Source organism: Cheilinus undulatus, linkage group 12 (genome assembly GCF_018320785.1).
Source record: "Cheilinus undulatus linkage group 12, ASM1832078v1, whole genome shotgun sequence".
Classification (NCBI taxonomy): domain Eukaryota; kingdom Metazoa; phylum Chordata; class Actinopteri; order Labriformes; family Labridae; genus Cheilinus; species Cheilinus undulatus.
This window is the reverse complement of record NC_054876.1, coordinates 37,702,286-37,715,737: the sequence shown is the minus strand read 5'-3', so window position 1 is coordinate 37,715,737 and position 13,452 is coordinate 37,702,286. Positions and strand designations below refer to the sequence as shown.

Here is a 13,452-nt window from a genome sequence, read left to right as displayed (position 1 = left end):
ATGTATCTCTCAGAGGGAGGCTGGGATGAGATGAATGCGAGATGAGATTAACCTAAAGCAGCTTATCATCCTCAATGTACGAGTCGCTGACATGAAACAACAGAAATCAGGAAGGGGGGTTTTGGGGCACTCTGGGACTCAGGGCTGCATCTGTGCACAAGGGGGAAGACTCCAGGTTGAATAAAGTTTTTAAAAACTGCCTAAAAATTACTGGTTAATATAGTATAATGAGTTTCTATGTTTTATTCTGAGACTAAAATACTAAACAAGTGTTATTTCTTATTTTGCTGTTGTGTTATATCAAAACATAAAGATGGACGACATGAAAGCCTCCCAAAAGTGAAGCCAAAACACTTAGATGTCCACCTGCTGATGGTGCAGTAGAGGTCTTTAGCTTTAGCTTTAGCTCACCTCCTTCATGTTAATAGATGGGACAAGGGTCAAACTAGAAAATCATGATGATAGAAGGAGGAAGACAAATCAGAGAGATGCCTGTTGTTAAGGAAGCTTTCTGAAAGTTTACACAGATGCAATCGGGGGAGAAAAAGCCCTGAAGTTGGGGAATCTACCCATGGATCTGCTCTCACTGTGTCAATGTGGGCAGTCATAGACCAAAATATCAAACATATCAGAGTTTCATAAGAATGGACGAGAGCAGTAACCTGACATGTCACATAGTCTGTTTCATATTTCATGGATATATTTCACATTCATCTGGGGAACCTTCCAAGTGTTCTGGGAAGGTGGAGCTTGTTGGTGGATTAAACTCATGCTAAGGTCAGTAAAGATGTGTGCAGATACGTCTTCTTTGCCAAGAAGAGCTTTCAGTGTGACTCTTTGAAGATATAAATGAAAAAAAGCTTTTCAGATCTGATAAACTTGCCGCCATACTATAGCTACATCAAAGCTAATCGCTACACTGATGGTGGCTTCCAGTAACAGTGTGAGGACGAAGCTATTTGAAGGAGGTCAGGTTTAACTTCCTAGACTGTAGCCAGACAGTAGATGGAGCTTCAAATGTTAAGATGTTGTTGGCTTCACATCAGGGGAGCTGTCACATTGTCCATCTTTTATACAGTTTGTGGTTGCATATATATATATGTGCCCTCAGAGAGAAATGATATCAGATCTGTTTCATCATGAATGTTTTTACTTTGAGCAGCTAATCCTCTAGTATTCCTCTTTTAATGCGAAATGGCCCAACAGACCATCATGTCCTGTATCAGTCTGATACATTTATAACTCTCCTGTCTCAACTTGTCATGGAAAAACACGAGGCACTGTTCTGATTTAGGGTCACAAATTAAAAGGGGCAGAATTTCCTACTAGACTTCCATCACAGATTTTAAGTTAGAACAACTTGTGGTGATTGAGCCGTGTAAATTTCAGCTTTTTAATAATTTCAATTTCATCCAAAAGTAGATATCAGACTCCTTTTAGGCTCTTTAACTGATATATTTTTGTTAATTTTTTTAAAGTAGCAACATCTCATCCGTGTAAGAGAGCACATGATAACTAACTCTATTTTCAATCCCATCATATGTACAAGACAAACTGAAGAGAAGAAAATTATTTTCCCAGACCTCGGAGTGACAGAAAAAAACAGGATTACTGTAAATGACAAATATAACAAATAGAATAAATTTTTTTTTTTTGAATGAATAAAATACAAAAATAAACAGACATGAATGCAAATAATCTAACAAACTGTGCTTTGTTGAGGAAATGTCAGGAAAAAGTAGCATAAAAGCTTCCTCCAAGAATCCACCTAACTCTCCAAATTCAGTAATATTTTTTCACATATGACTTAAGCTATACAGAAATATTTTTTGTCCTAAAGTTGCAGTAATAAGTTGTCTTTGTGTGATAAGAAAAATGTAATATTTCCCATCCATCTTACAATGGAGTGTTTAAATATAGCAAATACTTTATAATGCAAAACATGGATAAATTTGCCCCCTCACATAAACAGATTTGAGTTATTTTAATACTATTCATAGAACTCCTTTTTTACTTATCAGTATGAAAATACCCATAAATTATGATGCATGGATGCTCAGTTGTAAACAACACTATGAATTAATCCAGTGTGGTTTAAGTAGCTGTCAAATGTTTGTGAAAACAAGATTTCCCTCTGCAGGAACAAACCTGGAAGCACCACCAGAGAAACAAAAAGATTAAACATGGCTTTAATGCCATCTAGTGTTAAAGATTGATGTTGCTGCTGAATCTGCACCAGAACACCAAATTCTAAGAGGCTTTTTCTTTCAGAGCCTGCACTTGAAAAGAAACCCCATAATGTCCAGGCAGGCTGCCACTTTCAGAAATCATCAATAAAAAACATGAAAACTGATTTCTGACTCTGGGTCTAGTTCTGTGGTTCTCAAAGTGGGAGCTCAAGCCACAGGGGGTGCTAGGGAGGGTGTGTGAAGTTAGAGCAAAAAGGGTGAAAAATGGAACAAAAATAGACTTACAACAGGTGAGTCGGGATTTGGCGGTTGCTGGGAGAACGTTTCCCGCCTGACTGCATTGTGCCAACCATTAAATTTGGTGGAGCAGGGTTAATGGTATGGAGCCATTTTTAAAGGTTTGGGTTAGGGACTGTATCTCAACTGAAGGGCAATATTAATACTTCACCAAGACTTTTTGGACAATAATATGCTTCAAACTTTGTGACAGCAGTATAGGGAAGGCCATTGTAGAAGGCAAGGACTTAAAGACATGGTTTGATGTGGAAAGAGCCCGCCTTGCCCACACAGAGCTCTGACCTCAACCCCATTGAGCACCTTTGGGCTGAACTGGAACTGAAATTGAAGCCAGGCCTTCCAAACCAACCTCTGTGCCTGACCTCACAGATGCTCTACAGGATGAATGGGCACAAATTCCCACAGAAAACACCCCAAAATCTTGTGGAAAGCTTTCCAAGAAGAGCAGAGGCTGTTATAGCTGTAAAAGTGGGCAAACTCCATATTAAAGTCCATGTATTTGAATACAATGTCCTTACTGTCCCTACTGGTGTCTGTCTGTGTACATGTAGGGAGAAATGAAACATCTAGCCTAGGAAAATTCACAAGCATAGAAGAGACAAGACACTTTGAAATGTGTGTAAGCTTTATTAGTCACTATAGTTTTGCTATAGCATTTCATACACCTTTGGTGACAGACTAAAAGGAACAGAACAAGCTGACCTGTCTATCTGAAAAATATAAAGACCTCTTTATAACAAGTTTCATTTGCAAACAATATTAAGCTGTAGCCTAAAAAATATCAGCAAAATTAAAAAAGATGTGCGCTACAGACATGATTAGTGCAAAAAAAGGTTGCATTATAGTAAAAAATACAATAGCATCAGTGCAAAACTAAGCAGGAGAGTCCACAGGAGTTCAAACGCAGCTTTAAGAACTCAAAGCTTGAATATTCATTCATATACTTCATATATTATTGTGCATATCTACACATAGGCCTTCAAGAGAGAGCAATATCAGTTTGAAGCACCAGAGTGATTACTGTGACATTTCACAGTGCAAAACATCATTCCCACAATTTCTGTCATCATTACAAATAGCATCTGCCTGTTTATCACATATGACCTAAACTCCACAATAAACATGCTCTCCAAATGCATTACAGCTGCAAAGTTATAACCTCTGCCTACATCACACTTTGCAAACTAACATAAAACTGCACGTGTTTTTATTCTGCAAGAAATGAGCACCAAAGCACCGAGTGAAACACAGTGTACAGACATGAATGTGTTTTTCCAAAGGTCTTCAAGTAAGAAACAATCATCCCAATCACATTAAGAACTGTTTTATTGCTGTTTATGGGGAGATAATCTAACATTGCACCATATAGTAGTGAAAAAGCCTGTTTACTTCTATGAACCTCTTATGGGGATTGGATTTCCAGACATATTGATTGATTGATGAGCTGAAGGTGTTGGGAACTGGCATGGATAGCAGAGGAAGGCAGTGTTTGAGCAATATTTATTAAGTGGATTAACTGCATTCTGGATACATATCTAATAATGCTTTATATGTAAAGAGCAAAAATTTTAATAAATAAGAATAACTGAAGGAGTTGAGCTGACAGGTATTAAGCTGCATTGTTAGTATTCTTTACTGTACTGAACGTTCGCGTTGAAGCCAATAAATCTGCTCTCCATTCTCTGTTGTTCTGATGTCAGCACTCTGAACAGCAATAAGGTACAATAGAAATCTAAAGGAAGCTTTTTTTTCTGTTTAAAAAAATACAAATTAATTCTTTATTTGGACAAAATTATTGTTTACACGGAAAGGTCAAAGTTAATCTTATTTACAAGGGAGACCTCATAGAGACACTATAATAAAAATCAACTATGATCACTGTTGCCTTTATTTGTAAAGTTATGCTTTCTTATCCCCTCTGTTACTATTGTGCTACTATGTCGTTCAAGGTAGAGTGGTGATGATGAGGTTTCTTAGACTACGTTCACACTACAAGTCGTATTGTTCAGATTTATTACTCTGATCTGATTTTTTTGTACTCAATGTATTTGTTTACATAGGCCTTAAAAGGAACCCTTTCCATAAAGACATAGTGGCCTTATCTTATAAGATTAGGTGTCTTTTATATGTGCAGTATGTTGTGCAAAGCATTGTTCCGCATTGGTCTTCTTCCAGCTTTTCCTCATTGTACTAATCAGGTTAAAATTGAGACGGCTTTAGGCAACACCCCACAGGAAGAAGCATGCAACTATTTGGCATCGCTACCCAGAGTGCATTGCACATAATAACAGCACGTGTATCAATGGTTTGAATTAGCTTCTTCTGAAGGGGTATCATCCTAAAGCTTTATCAGTAATAAATGGATAATGGATAGATGGATGTTCACATTACTTTTTAATTGCGGTCTGTATTGGAGTCAGTCCTGAAGTGACCGATACATGCAGCAGAATTTCGACTGGGATAAGGAAGGTTTGTCTTTCTAGCATTAGAGGAAAGTAAACTATTTAAGCTATTAGCTGCACCTGCTCAGTTCAAACATATCCTAGTTTAAAGGTACAAACTACAGGTACAACAGAGTTGAGTTCAGCTCACATATTAGGTGTTGCATCAGTTGAGATAGTTTGAATGTAGGCTGAAGTTATGGCTTAAATATTAAATCTATCTCCTTGCAGTTATAAAGTCCTCCATTAAAATGGTTACCATAGTGATGATTTTAAAATGTTGGATAACTCAGGGAATGGCAAAGTACAAAGGATTTTAATTTTTGGTGTCAGCAGTGCATTTTCCATGGTGTTTATGTTATTTGCAATTTTACCACCAGATTCCACTTGTTGTTTTCCATGGGCTGTAGTTTCAAGATGTGGGCTTTACTTATCACCTAATCACTCTGACATATTTTTCATACATTTTCTCAACTGATTTTGGATTAACAGCACTTGACAGTCAGCTGTTATTCTGTCGAGAGACAATCCAACACAAGAAGCAGCACTGGTTTATAAAAAAAAAAAAAACCCTGAATCAAAATATGCTGTGTAATGATTCGTCAGATAAAGTGAATACATCATGATTTCTATAATATTTTGGTTAGTTTGGACGCTATTATCTACTAGTGAAAATTAATCATTTATCTCTGTGGTAGAAACAGCATTAACTTCATCAGCTGAAACTATGACAAGAGTGTAAGTCAGCTAAGTCAACTGAGACTGGCTAAGAAAAAATCTTTAAATTAAAATCTCTAAGGAAAAGTAAGTTTAGTTTTCATCAAGGAGACTGAAACAAGACTCAAATATTACTTTTGGACTGTGTGCCATTTAAAATCTATGATATTGCTCCAATGTGCATAAAGAAGTTAAAACCAGGGCTGTCAAAACATCAATTTCTTAAACGCACTAAATCTCAGTATTTCTGTAGTTAATCACAACCCTTTTTATAGCATTTCAAAATTCCACTATTTTGCATCTCATTTTTTATTTTTCTAATATGTTAAAATTGAGCTCAGCGAAAGTTCAAGCAGGAAGACTGTTTTTGCTCATTCTTCAGTCACCACTCATTCACATCTCTCCTTTTTCCATTCTTTCTGTCTTCCTGCTCTGACGATCAGCTGATTATGGGCGTTCACTCTCCTATGTAGTCAGCTAATCAGATTCTGCCACAACCTCATTTGTCCAATCATCATGCACCTGTCAGATTTTAAATCTGTCATTCTCTCTTTCACAGTCAGCAAGCCACCCTCCTCCACCCCAGCCACCTTCATTCAGTTATTCAGCATCTAGTCCAGATCCTTACAGGTCTCCTGCTCATCTTATCCTGCATTCCTGTTCCTGGGCAGCTTCTTAGAAGTCTACACCTCATCTTATCCTGCATCTCTCAACATCACCACCAGTGTCTTGACTCCAAGGGGGGGTGTCCTATTCCTGCTGCTTGCTTCACTACCCCTTTAAATATATGATATCGTCACGATGCAGGCTAATCACAAAGGACTTTGCAAAATTCTCTTTCATTCAATTTGTAAAATAAATTATTGTCAAACTTGTTTTAAGTCTCTCCTGATTAAACTAAGGGTAACTGACTTCATTTTAGATAACGACCTACTTTTATTGGTACATCAAAAATTTTAACATGATCTTAACTGCAGAAAAAGGAAATTGTTATGGATTGAAAATAAAATAAGAGAACATTAAAAAGGTTTAGAGGACATTTGACTTGTCCACTGAGCTGTCTGTAAAATTTTAAAAGTGAAATGAGACTTTAAGAAGCAGTGGCTGACTTTTTTTCTTCACATCACTGTAGCTGCAGATAGATGCTGATGTGCCTTAACCAAAGTGTATTGAAAGGGACAATTAAGCATTAATCACAACTACAAAATTGTGGACCTTGATTAATTGCAATTAACTCAATCTTGACAGCCCTAGTAAAAACGCAAGCAGAGATTTGGTAGAGAGCAATCAAGGTATTTCTTCAGTGTATTTAAATTGATAGTGTGTTATTATGAGTCTTTTACATTTAGATGTCATGAGTAAATATTTATTTTTTATTAAATGAAACTGGGCTTAAATGTTTTCGAGCTTTGGTGAGCTAAATTTAGACCAAAATGTTACAGAATAAAAATTACTCAAAATTTGACTAAAACTAAAAGGTATTTTAATTGTAGGAATATGAAAAAGTTAAAAACAGCTGTAAAACTTAACACTGGGTGCATCCAAACATTGCTGCTACTTAACCTAGAACAAAACTCGTCTCAGTGTAGGGTTTAGTGCGCCTTTACACCATAACTTAACATAGAACTTAGGCATAGCTCATGCAACAGGCCACTATAATCAGCTGATAGACAGCTTGTTAAGTCAGTATTGTGGCTGTTAACTGAACTCGGTCCACTCTCCAGAGTTTCAGTCTCTTGCAGAGCTATAACACAGCCACCCTTAACTTCTTCAAACCTGGCTTTAAGGTTCTTGCATTTTCTTTGACACTGCAGCTGTATTCTTATACTATACTAATACTTCCATTCTCAGATATCTCCCATGTCTGCCCCATTTCAAAAAGATTTCAGTCACATATGCACTAAAAAGTCTGATCTTGGTTACTTTAGCCTGCAGTGTGAACGTAGCCTTACATAAAATATATCATTCCCCCTCTTAAAAGAGGTGTCTGAGTCTAAATGAGAGGTTTATAAAGTTTATCATCAACTTTTCATTTTATTTTTTCAGAGGTTTTCATGGCTTCTGTTCTCTACCTAAATGAAAAATGAAAATAACCAGAGTTGATCACCAATCATCAAACCAGAGTGAGTCACAGATCATATGAAAAGGGTCCATTTAGTTATTATCAGGTGAAAGTGACAGGTCAGGGATTCAGAAGACCCACAGCAAAAGGAAGTGACATCACCAGGGATAAAAGCCACGGCACTGATTTGATGCTGATTGCAGAGCAGATTGGAAGAATCCCTGTAAGAAAGCAATGAGTTTATATATTATATAAGCTAGTATCTGGAGTAAAGACGACCTTAATGAAAGGTCAAAGAGTTCTGTACTCACTGTGATGGATGGCCATGCTGTTCTCCTTCCAGGAATTTCCCTGGTAAACCCTGCAGGTGTACGTGAAAGGTCTCTCATCTGCCAGCGGCGCCCAGGTGAGGCGGCAGAGGTTGGGTTTGACCAGGCTGACGTTGCTTCTCCTTCGGTCCTCAACGGAAACATAGATGACGGCGTTGGGGTAGGTGCTGCCCACCAGCCGGCTGTCCTGACGATACTCACAGTAAGGACCAGGGACCTGGAAGGTTTCTGGAAACTCACAATCCACCCTGACGTTTCTCTCCAAGTACGTTAGGCATGGAAACATCTGAGGCCCACGAGGAGCGAACAGAAATGTAGACACTGGGTTCACTGAAAGAGATAAAAACAGAAAGACATGGCTTACAATAATAATCAGCTTATTATGATAGAAAAAGTTTCTCATTCAACTTTGGACACTTTTGTTTAAATGTGCATTGTCAAATCTGTGTTTCTTTCTTTATTTTCGAAAAAGAGATCTCTGATCTTAGTGGGGCTAATGTGGTTAAATAAAGGTCTCAGCCCTCCTTTGTTTCTTACTTGCCTTTTTTGAATTGAGGAGTCTTTTCAATCAAAAATGCATTGGTTATGTACATTAACAAATAGATAAACTACCAATGCCAATTTATGAATACATCTCTCACATAGGAAGAGAAAACAAAAGTGCCCATGCATTCTGACAGACACTAGTTACATGCAAAAAAAATTGGGAGTCATGTTTCAGTCAGGAACACTTGCACCATACATTTGACCATACATTATCACTGCAAAATGGATATACAGTTTTAGTTGGTGGAGGAGGCTCTGCTCAAAAGATGTTCCCTGGGTTAGTCAAGTAGCATGCCTTGACTGTCCAGGGAGCGCATGGCTGGACACCCCAATATGGGTGGATACATTAAATGACAATGTGTACTGAATACAATAAAATTAGTTCAAAAGCAATTAATACAAAGTAGCATGAATCTCACCAAGCACCAAGCTTTTGTCTATAAAGGAGGAGGCTGGGGTGGAGGAAGTTAAGCTTTGCCAGCAGCATGGTGCATCAGTATAAATGCAAGCAGGGATTAGTGAGCAGTACGATATGTAAATGGACCACTGTGCTGAGTGAAAGAGCTGATCTGCTGTGGGAGCTGGGAGGTGATAATTGGGATCAGCTGGTCGTCAGCTGATCACGACTGAGGGTATGACAACCATGTCCTTCATGAACAAACTCTAAGCTTCATTTTCCCTCTCACTAGGTAAAATTCATCCATGAAAATGAAACATTGTTCGTTTGTATAGCACCTTCACTTTGTGGAGTTCAGTTTTCAACAGTAAGACACCTCAATTAAAAAAACATATCAGGCAGCAGACATGGACAGAGTGCAGCGCTCCATCAGATCACCACTTGGATGGCTGTCCAAGTGTTCATAGGTGTATGGATGTCTGTAGCCAGGTGCCTCTAAAAAAATATCATATCTGCTGATGCCAATAATCCACTTCTTAAGCTAATATCTGCAGGTTGGCTAGAAATATCATGCCCACAATATTGTACATCCCTGAAAATAACAGGCTAGGTTAAAAGCTATTCCAAGCTTTTATAGCATTTTAATGACTGTTTTTTTCCTTTAACTTGACATGAGGCTATTTTGACTTATTTTGGCAATTCTCTGGATCGATTTAATACAATTATTGTCATTATTTTAGACTACGATAAAATGCTATTTTTTTCAGGAAATAGACTTATGGAATGATAAAAGCTGCTAAATGCACTTCATTATAATATAATACAATATAGTAAAGCAGCTTATCTAACCTCATCTCCATAAAAGGCTAACTATAGTTAGCACTTTGGGCTAACAACCAAGGAATCACAGTGAAGTAAACCTAACTAAATAACTGCAATGAAAAAGAGGTTTTGCAACAAGGAAAAAAAAATCGTAGTTTTAGTCCTTGACATAAGCATACTAACACTTCCTTTATTTTTTTAACCTTTATTTAACCGGGTACTAACGACATGATCTTTTATATCATAACCTTAACCTTTGACTCACAAAACCTAAATGTAACTTTACTGCCCCCTGTGGCGAAATGTGGTAATTACACTTGCTGCAGTGTATTTATCTTCACCTTCACTGACACGAAATTCAGAGCTCTTTAAACTAAGCTAAACCCAATCTGTAGCATGTTTATATTGAGCTTAAAAATTGCCCAGCAATAACCAGACTTTGGTAGCAACTTTCTAACATAGCAGCCATTTTTAATCTCTGACGGAACATTTATTTGGCAGCCTTACCTTAAAAAAACAAAAACAAAAACAAAAACCCAAAAGGGTGACCTACTGTGAGTCGTTTGATGCGTCAATGTTATCCTGGCAAAGAGGAGACAGGCCGTGGCGAACAGCTGCAGCTCCATGGCGGCTGATAGCTGTCCGATCAGATGAACAACCTTCACAGCAGGGTATCACCTGTACTGGCAGAGTTCAACATGGGACACATGAAGTTTTCATACAGCCCCGTCAGATTACAGCCAATGCTGTAGATGCTTAGAGGTAAACATGGAACCTACTGCACCATATTTACAGCTACTGATCCAACAAATGCAGATAAAACAGGCCTGGACTTGTAGGTAGGCTGCAGCCAAATGCAGGCAGACTACGCCCATGCAGTCCTAATACTGCAGCACACTGCGGAGCCTTGATACACGCACGTTCTCTCCTTAAGGAGCCAGACGACAACGAAAACATGCTTCTCATACATGCAGGACCGATACGACATCACGAGATTCTCCTCGCACAGAAGCGTAAGAGACATTTTTGGACTGTACAGATGAAACATGCGTTCTTACCCGATGTTAACCGATGTCCTGAGGTGGAGCAGAGCCTCTGCTGATATGCAGAGCAGCATCAGCATCAGCAGCAGAGCTGACTTTACACTGAGGATACAGATGATGCTTTGTTCGCCTTCACTCAAACACACATGCACACGAAGGCTGAAACCCAATCCTCACGCTCTCTGTCGTTGGGAGACATCAAATAATTTTGCCTTTTTAGGGGGAGGAAATTAATTCCACTTTTCTTTTAGTTTTCAGGCGCTAAGTTGTGAAGTTTACAGCACATGATCTCATCAGTAGTGCATCAGCTGAGGCTTTACGTTCACTTTAAAAAAATTACATAGGGAGTTGTCAGGCAAATCACCAATAGGGCATCTATCAGTGTTTTAACTCCCATCCTGACAGCTGTTTTGGGGGCTGTCTCTAAAAGAAGGGGTCCCTCTGCAGGAGAAACCCTGAAAGCACCACAACAGATATGATAAATACAGCAGTCAATGGATGCGATGCGAAGATGAAATGAATGAATGTCCTGGATCTAGTCTCAGCCAAGAAAAGCTTCAAATATGGGAGGAAACTTATACTATTTCCCCCCTTACTGATTTCATAATCTGATATTATATGATAAATGATTATCTAATTATTAAGGGTAAAAGCCATCTGAACCTACCTGGCGTCACAGATGAGGATGAAATTATTGAAATTTTTGTGAGCATCAACATTTCTGTTCTCAACTCCAGGGTCGTGCCCCCCCAATAAAAAATAAGAATTTACACAAAAATTTACCCCCTTCAAACAGACTATCAAGAAACAATTGTTACATAATTTTTACAAATATCTGTGCATTTCAATACATTTTTTTTTTACCATAATTTCCTTATTAATGAGCAATAATTTTACTTTGGTTAAATTAAATTTACTAGCATTATTTTGCAGTGCTGGACATTTGGACATTTTTTATGGAGGAGCAGCTACTTTATTTTATACTATTATATTAATTTATTTGCTTTTGATTCAATAATGACACTATTTACTAAGAAAAAATAAATAAAAACACACTTTTCATTGCAGGCTTGTTAAGAGCCCCTCTCTACTGTGGGCCCAGGTAATCAGTACCCTTTCCCCCCCGTGCTACGCCCATGCTCAAATCTAAACTCATTTCTTTAGTTTTTCCATGATGCTTTCTCCAGTGACAGCTCAAACCCTTACTGAAGTTCTTATATTGAGTTAAATCAGAAAGTAATCCTAGGTTTTAACATGAGTTTGAAAGATTCAGACATATGAAGTTAAAGCACGTCATTGGTTCATGCTATGGCTCAACAAAAAGGTCAGTTCTTAAGGGGTCAGTTCTTTCTGTGTGCAAAGTAAGCAATCGAAATAAAACAAGGATGTTTGGAAAAGCTGTGTTCAGATTTCCTTGCTCCGTTTAAAAGCACTTTCGAAATATATAAAAAAAATGAATGGCCAATAATTTCATCCTAAACTTTTGGTGACTGTAAAATAAAAGGATGTTGGTGGTTATCACAATGATAAACGACTGTGTATGCACAGAAATTATAGTAAAGTTTTCATTGAGCATTGCCCGTATAGCAGAAGTCATCAACTCCATTTTTACTAGGGCCAGGTTTTTTCTTGACCAACACTGAGGGGGCAGACATTGAACTAAACTGAAAAAAATAAATAAAATCAATTTTAAAATATTCTTGTAAAAATATAATTTCCTTCCAAAATTAATTACACATAATAGTGAGATCAGTCCCTATTATATACTGCAGCCAGCCACAAGGGGGCGATTGAGATATTTTAGCTACAAATTTCTAGAGCCATTGTGATTTCTATCACTGAGTTTAATGCTAGTATGCTGTGTTGTGATTGGTCACAAACACATGGAGGGCACAGATCATCTAAGAAGATTCTCAGAGGGGGATATCGCACTCTCAAAGAGCCTTATGTGGAATATTGATGAAAAAACTGCAACTTCGACACAATTATTAATCGACACAACAATGATAAGTATGTGCTTGCAATGCTAAATTTCAGAAATACTAGTGCTCTTCTTAGCCGCCAGGTTGATGGTTTTATATAAACTTTAAGAGAAGAGTTAAGCATGCTTACATTTTCTGAATTTGATCACTGTCTGGGGGCCTGATGGGTAGCTGTGGGGGGCCTGATGTGGCCCCTAGTTGATGATCACTGCCTTATAGGTTTCATAGCTTTGAGATGTAGCTTTAGGTATACATTGGGGAACAGAAAACATATGTCTAAAAAATAACTTCACCAAATAAGGACAGAAAATGTCAAAATATGAGCACCAGATTATTTGGGGCTGGGGCATTTTTGTCTACATTAAAAAGAGAGGGGATATAACCCCTTTGATGCTAAGCTCAAAGCTCCACAAGGATTTTGATGAATTTAAAGATACAGGAGACATGCAAGCCAACACCAAGCTACAAGCTAGAGTTTATCAGCATTATTATATCTATCTGGAGCATTTAGAGCAGGCCGGACGTACCGGTCTGCCTGAGGTCTGATGCTGACTGCAGATAAGACTATAAATCCAGTGTTTGTACAATGTACTTTAGGTTGGAGGGGCTTTATAAAAGTCATATTTT

At 37.9% G+C, this 13,452-nt stretch overlaps 1 protein-coding gene across 2 annotated transcripts; it reads right to left on the bottom strand.

Moving 5' to 3' along the window:
- Positions 1–3,113: 3,113 nt before the first annotated feature.
- Positions 3,114–10,915, bottom strand: si:ch211-215c18.3. 2 transcript variants are annotated; one of them, XM_041800756.1, is made up of 4 exons: positions 10,859–10,915; positions 10,354–10,478; positions 8,018–8,365; positions 3,114–7,927 (listed from the first exon to the last, which is right to left on the bottom strand). In XM_041800756.1, the coding sequence occupies exons 2-4, from the start codon at positions 10,424–10,426 to the stop codon at positions 7,827–7,829; spliced, it is 522 nt and encodes a 173-aa protein (XP_041656690.1). In that variant the 5' UTR covers positions 10,427–10,478; positions 10,859–10,915; the 3' UTR covers positions 3,114–7,826. The 2 variants fall into 2 exon arrangements, with proteins under 2 accessions (XP_041656690.1, XP_041656691.1); XM_041800757.1 differs by having other exon boundaries at positions 10,354–10,483; positions 10,859–10,903.
- Positions 10,916–13,452: the final 2,537 nt, after the last annotated feature.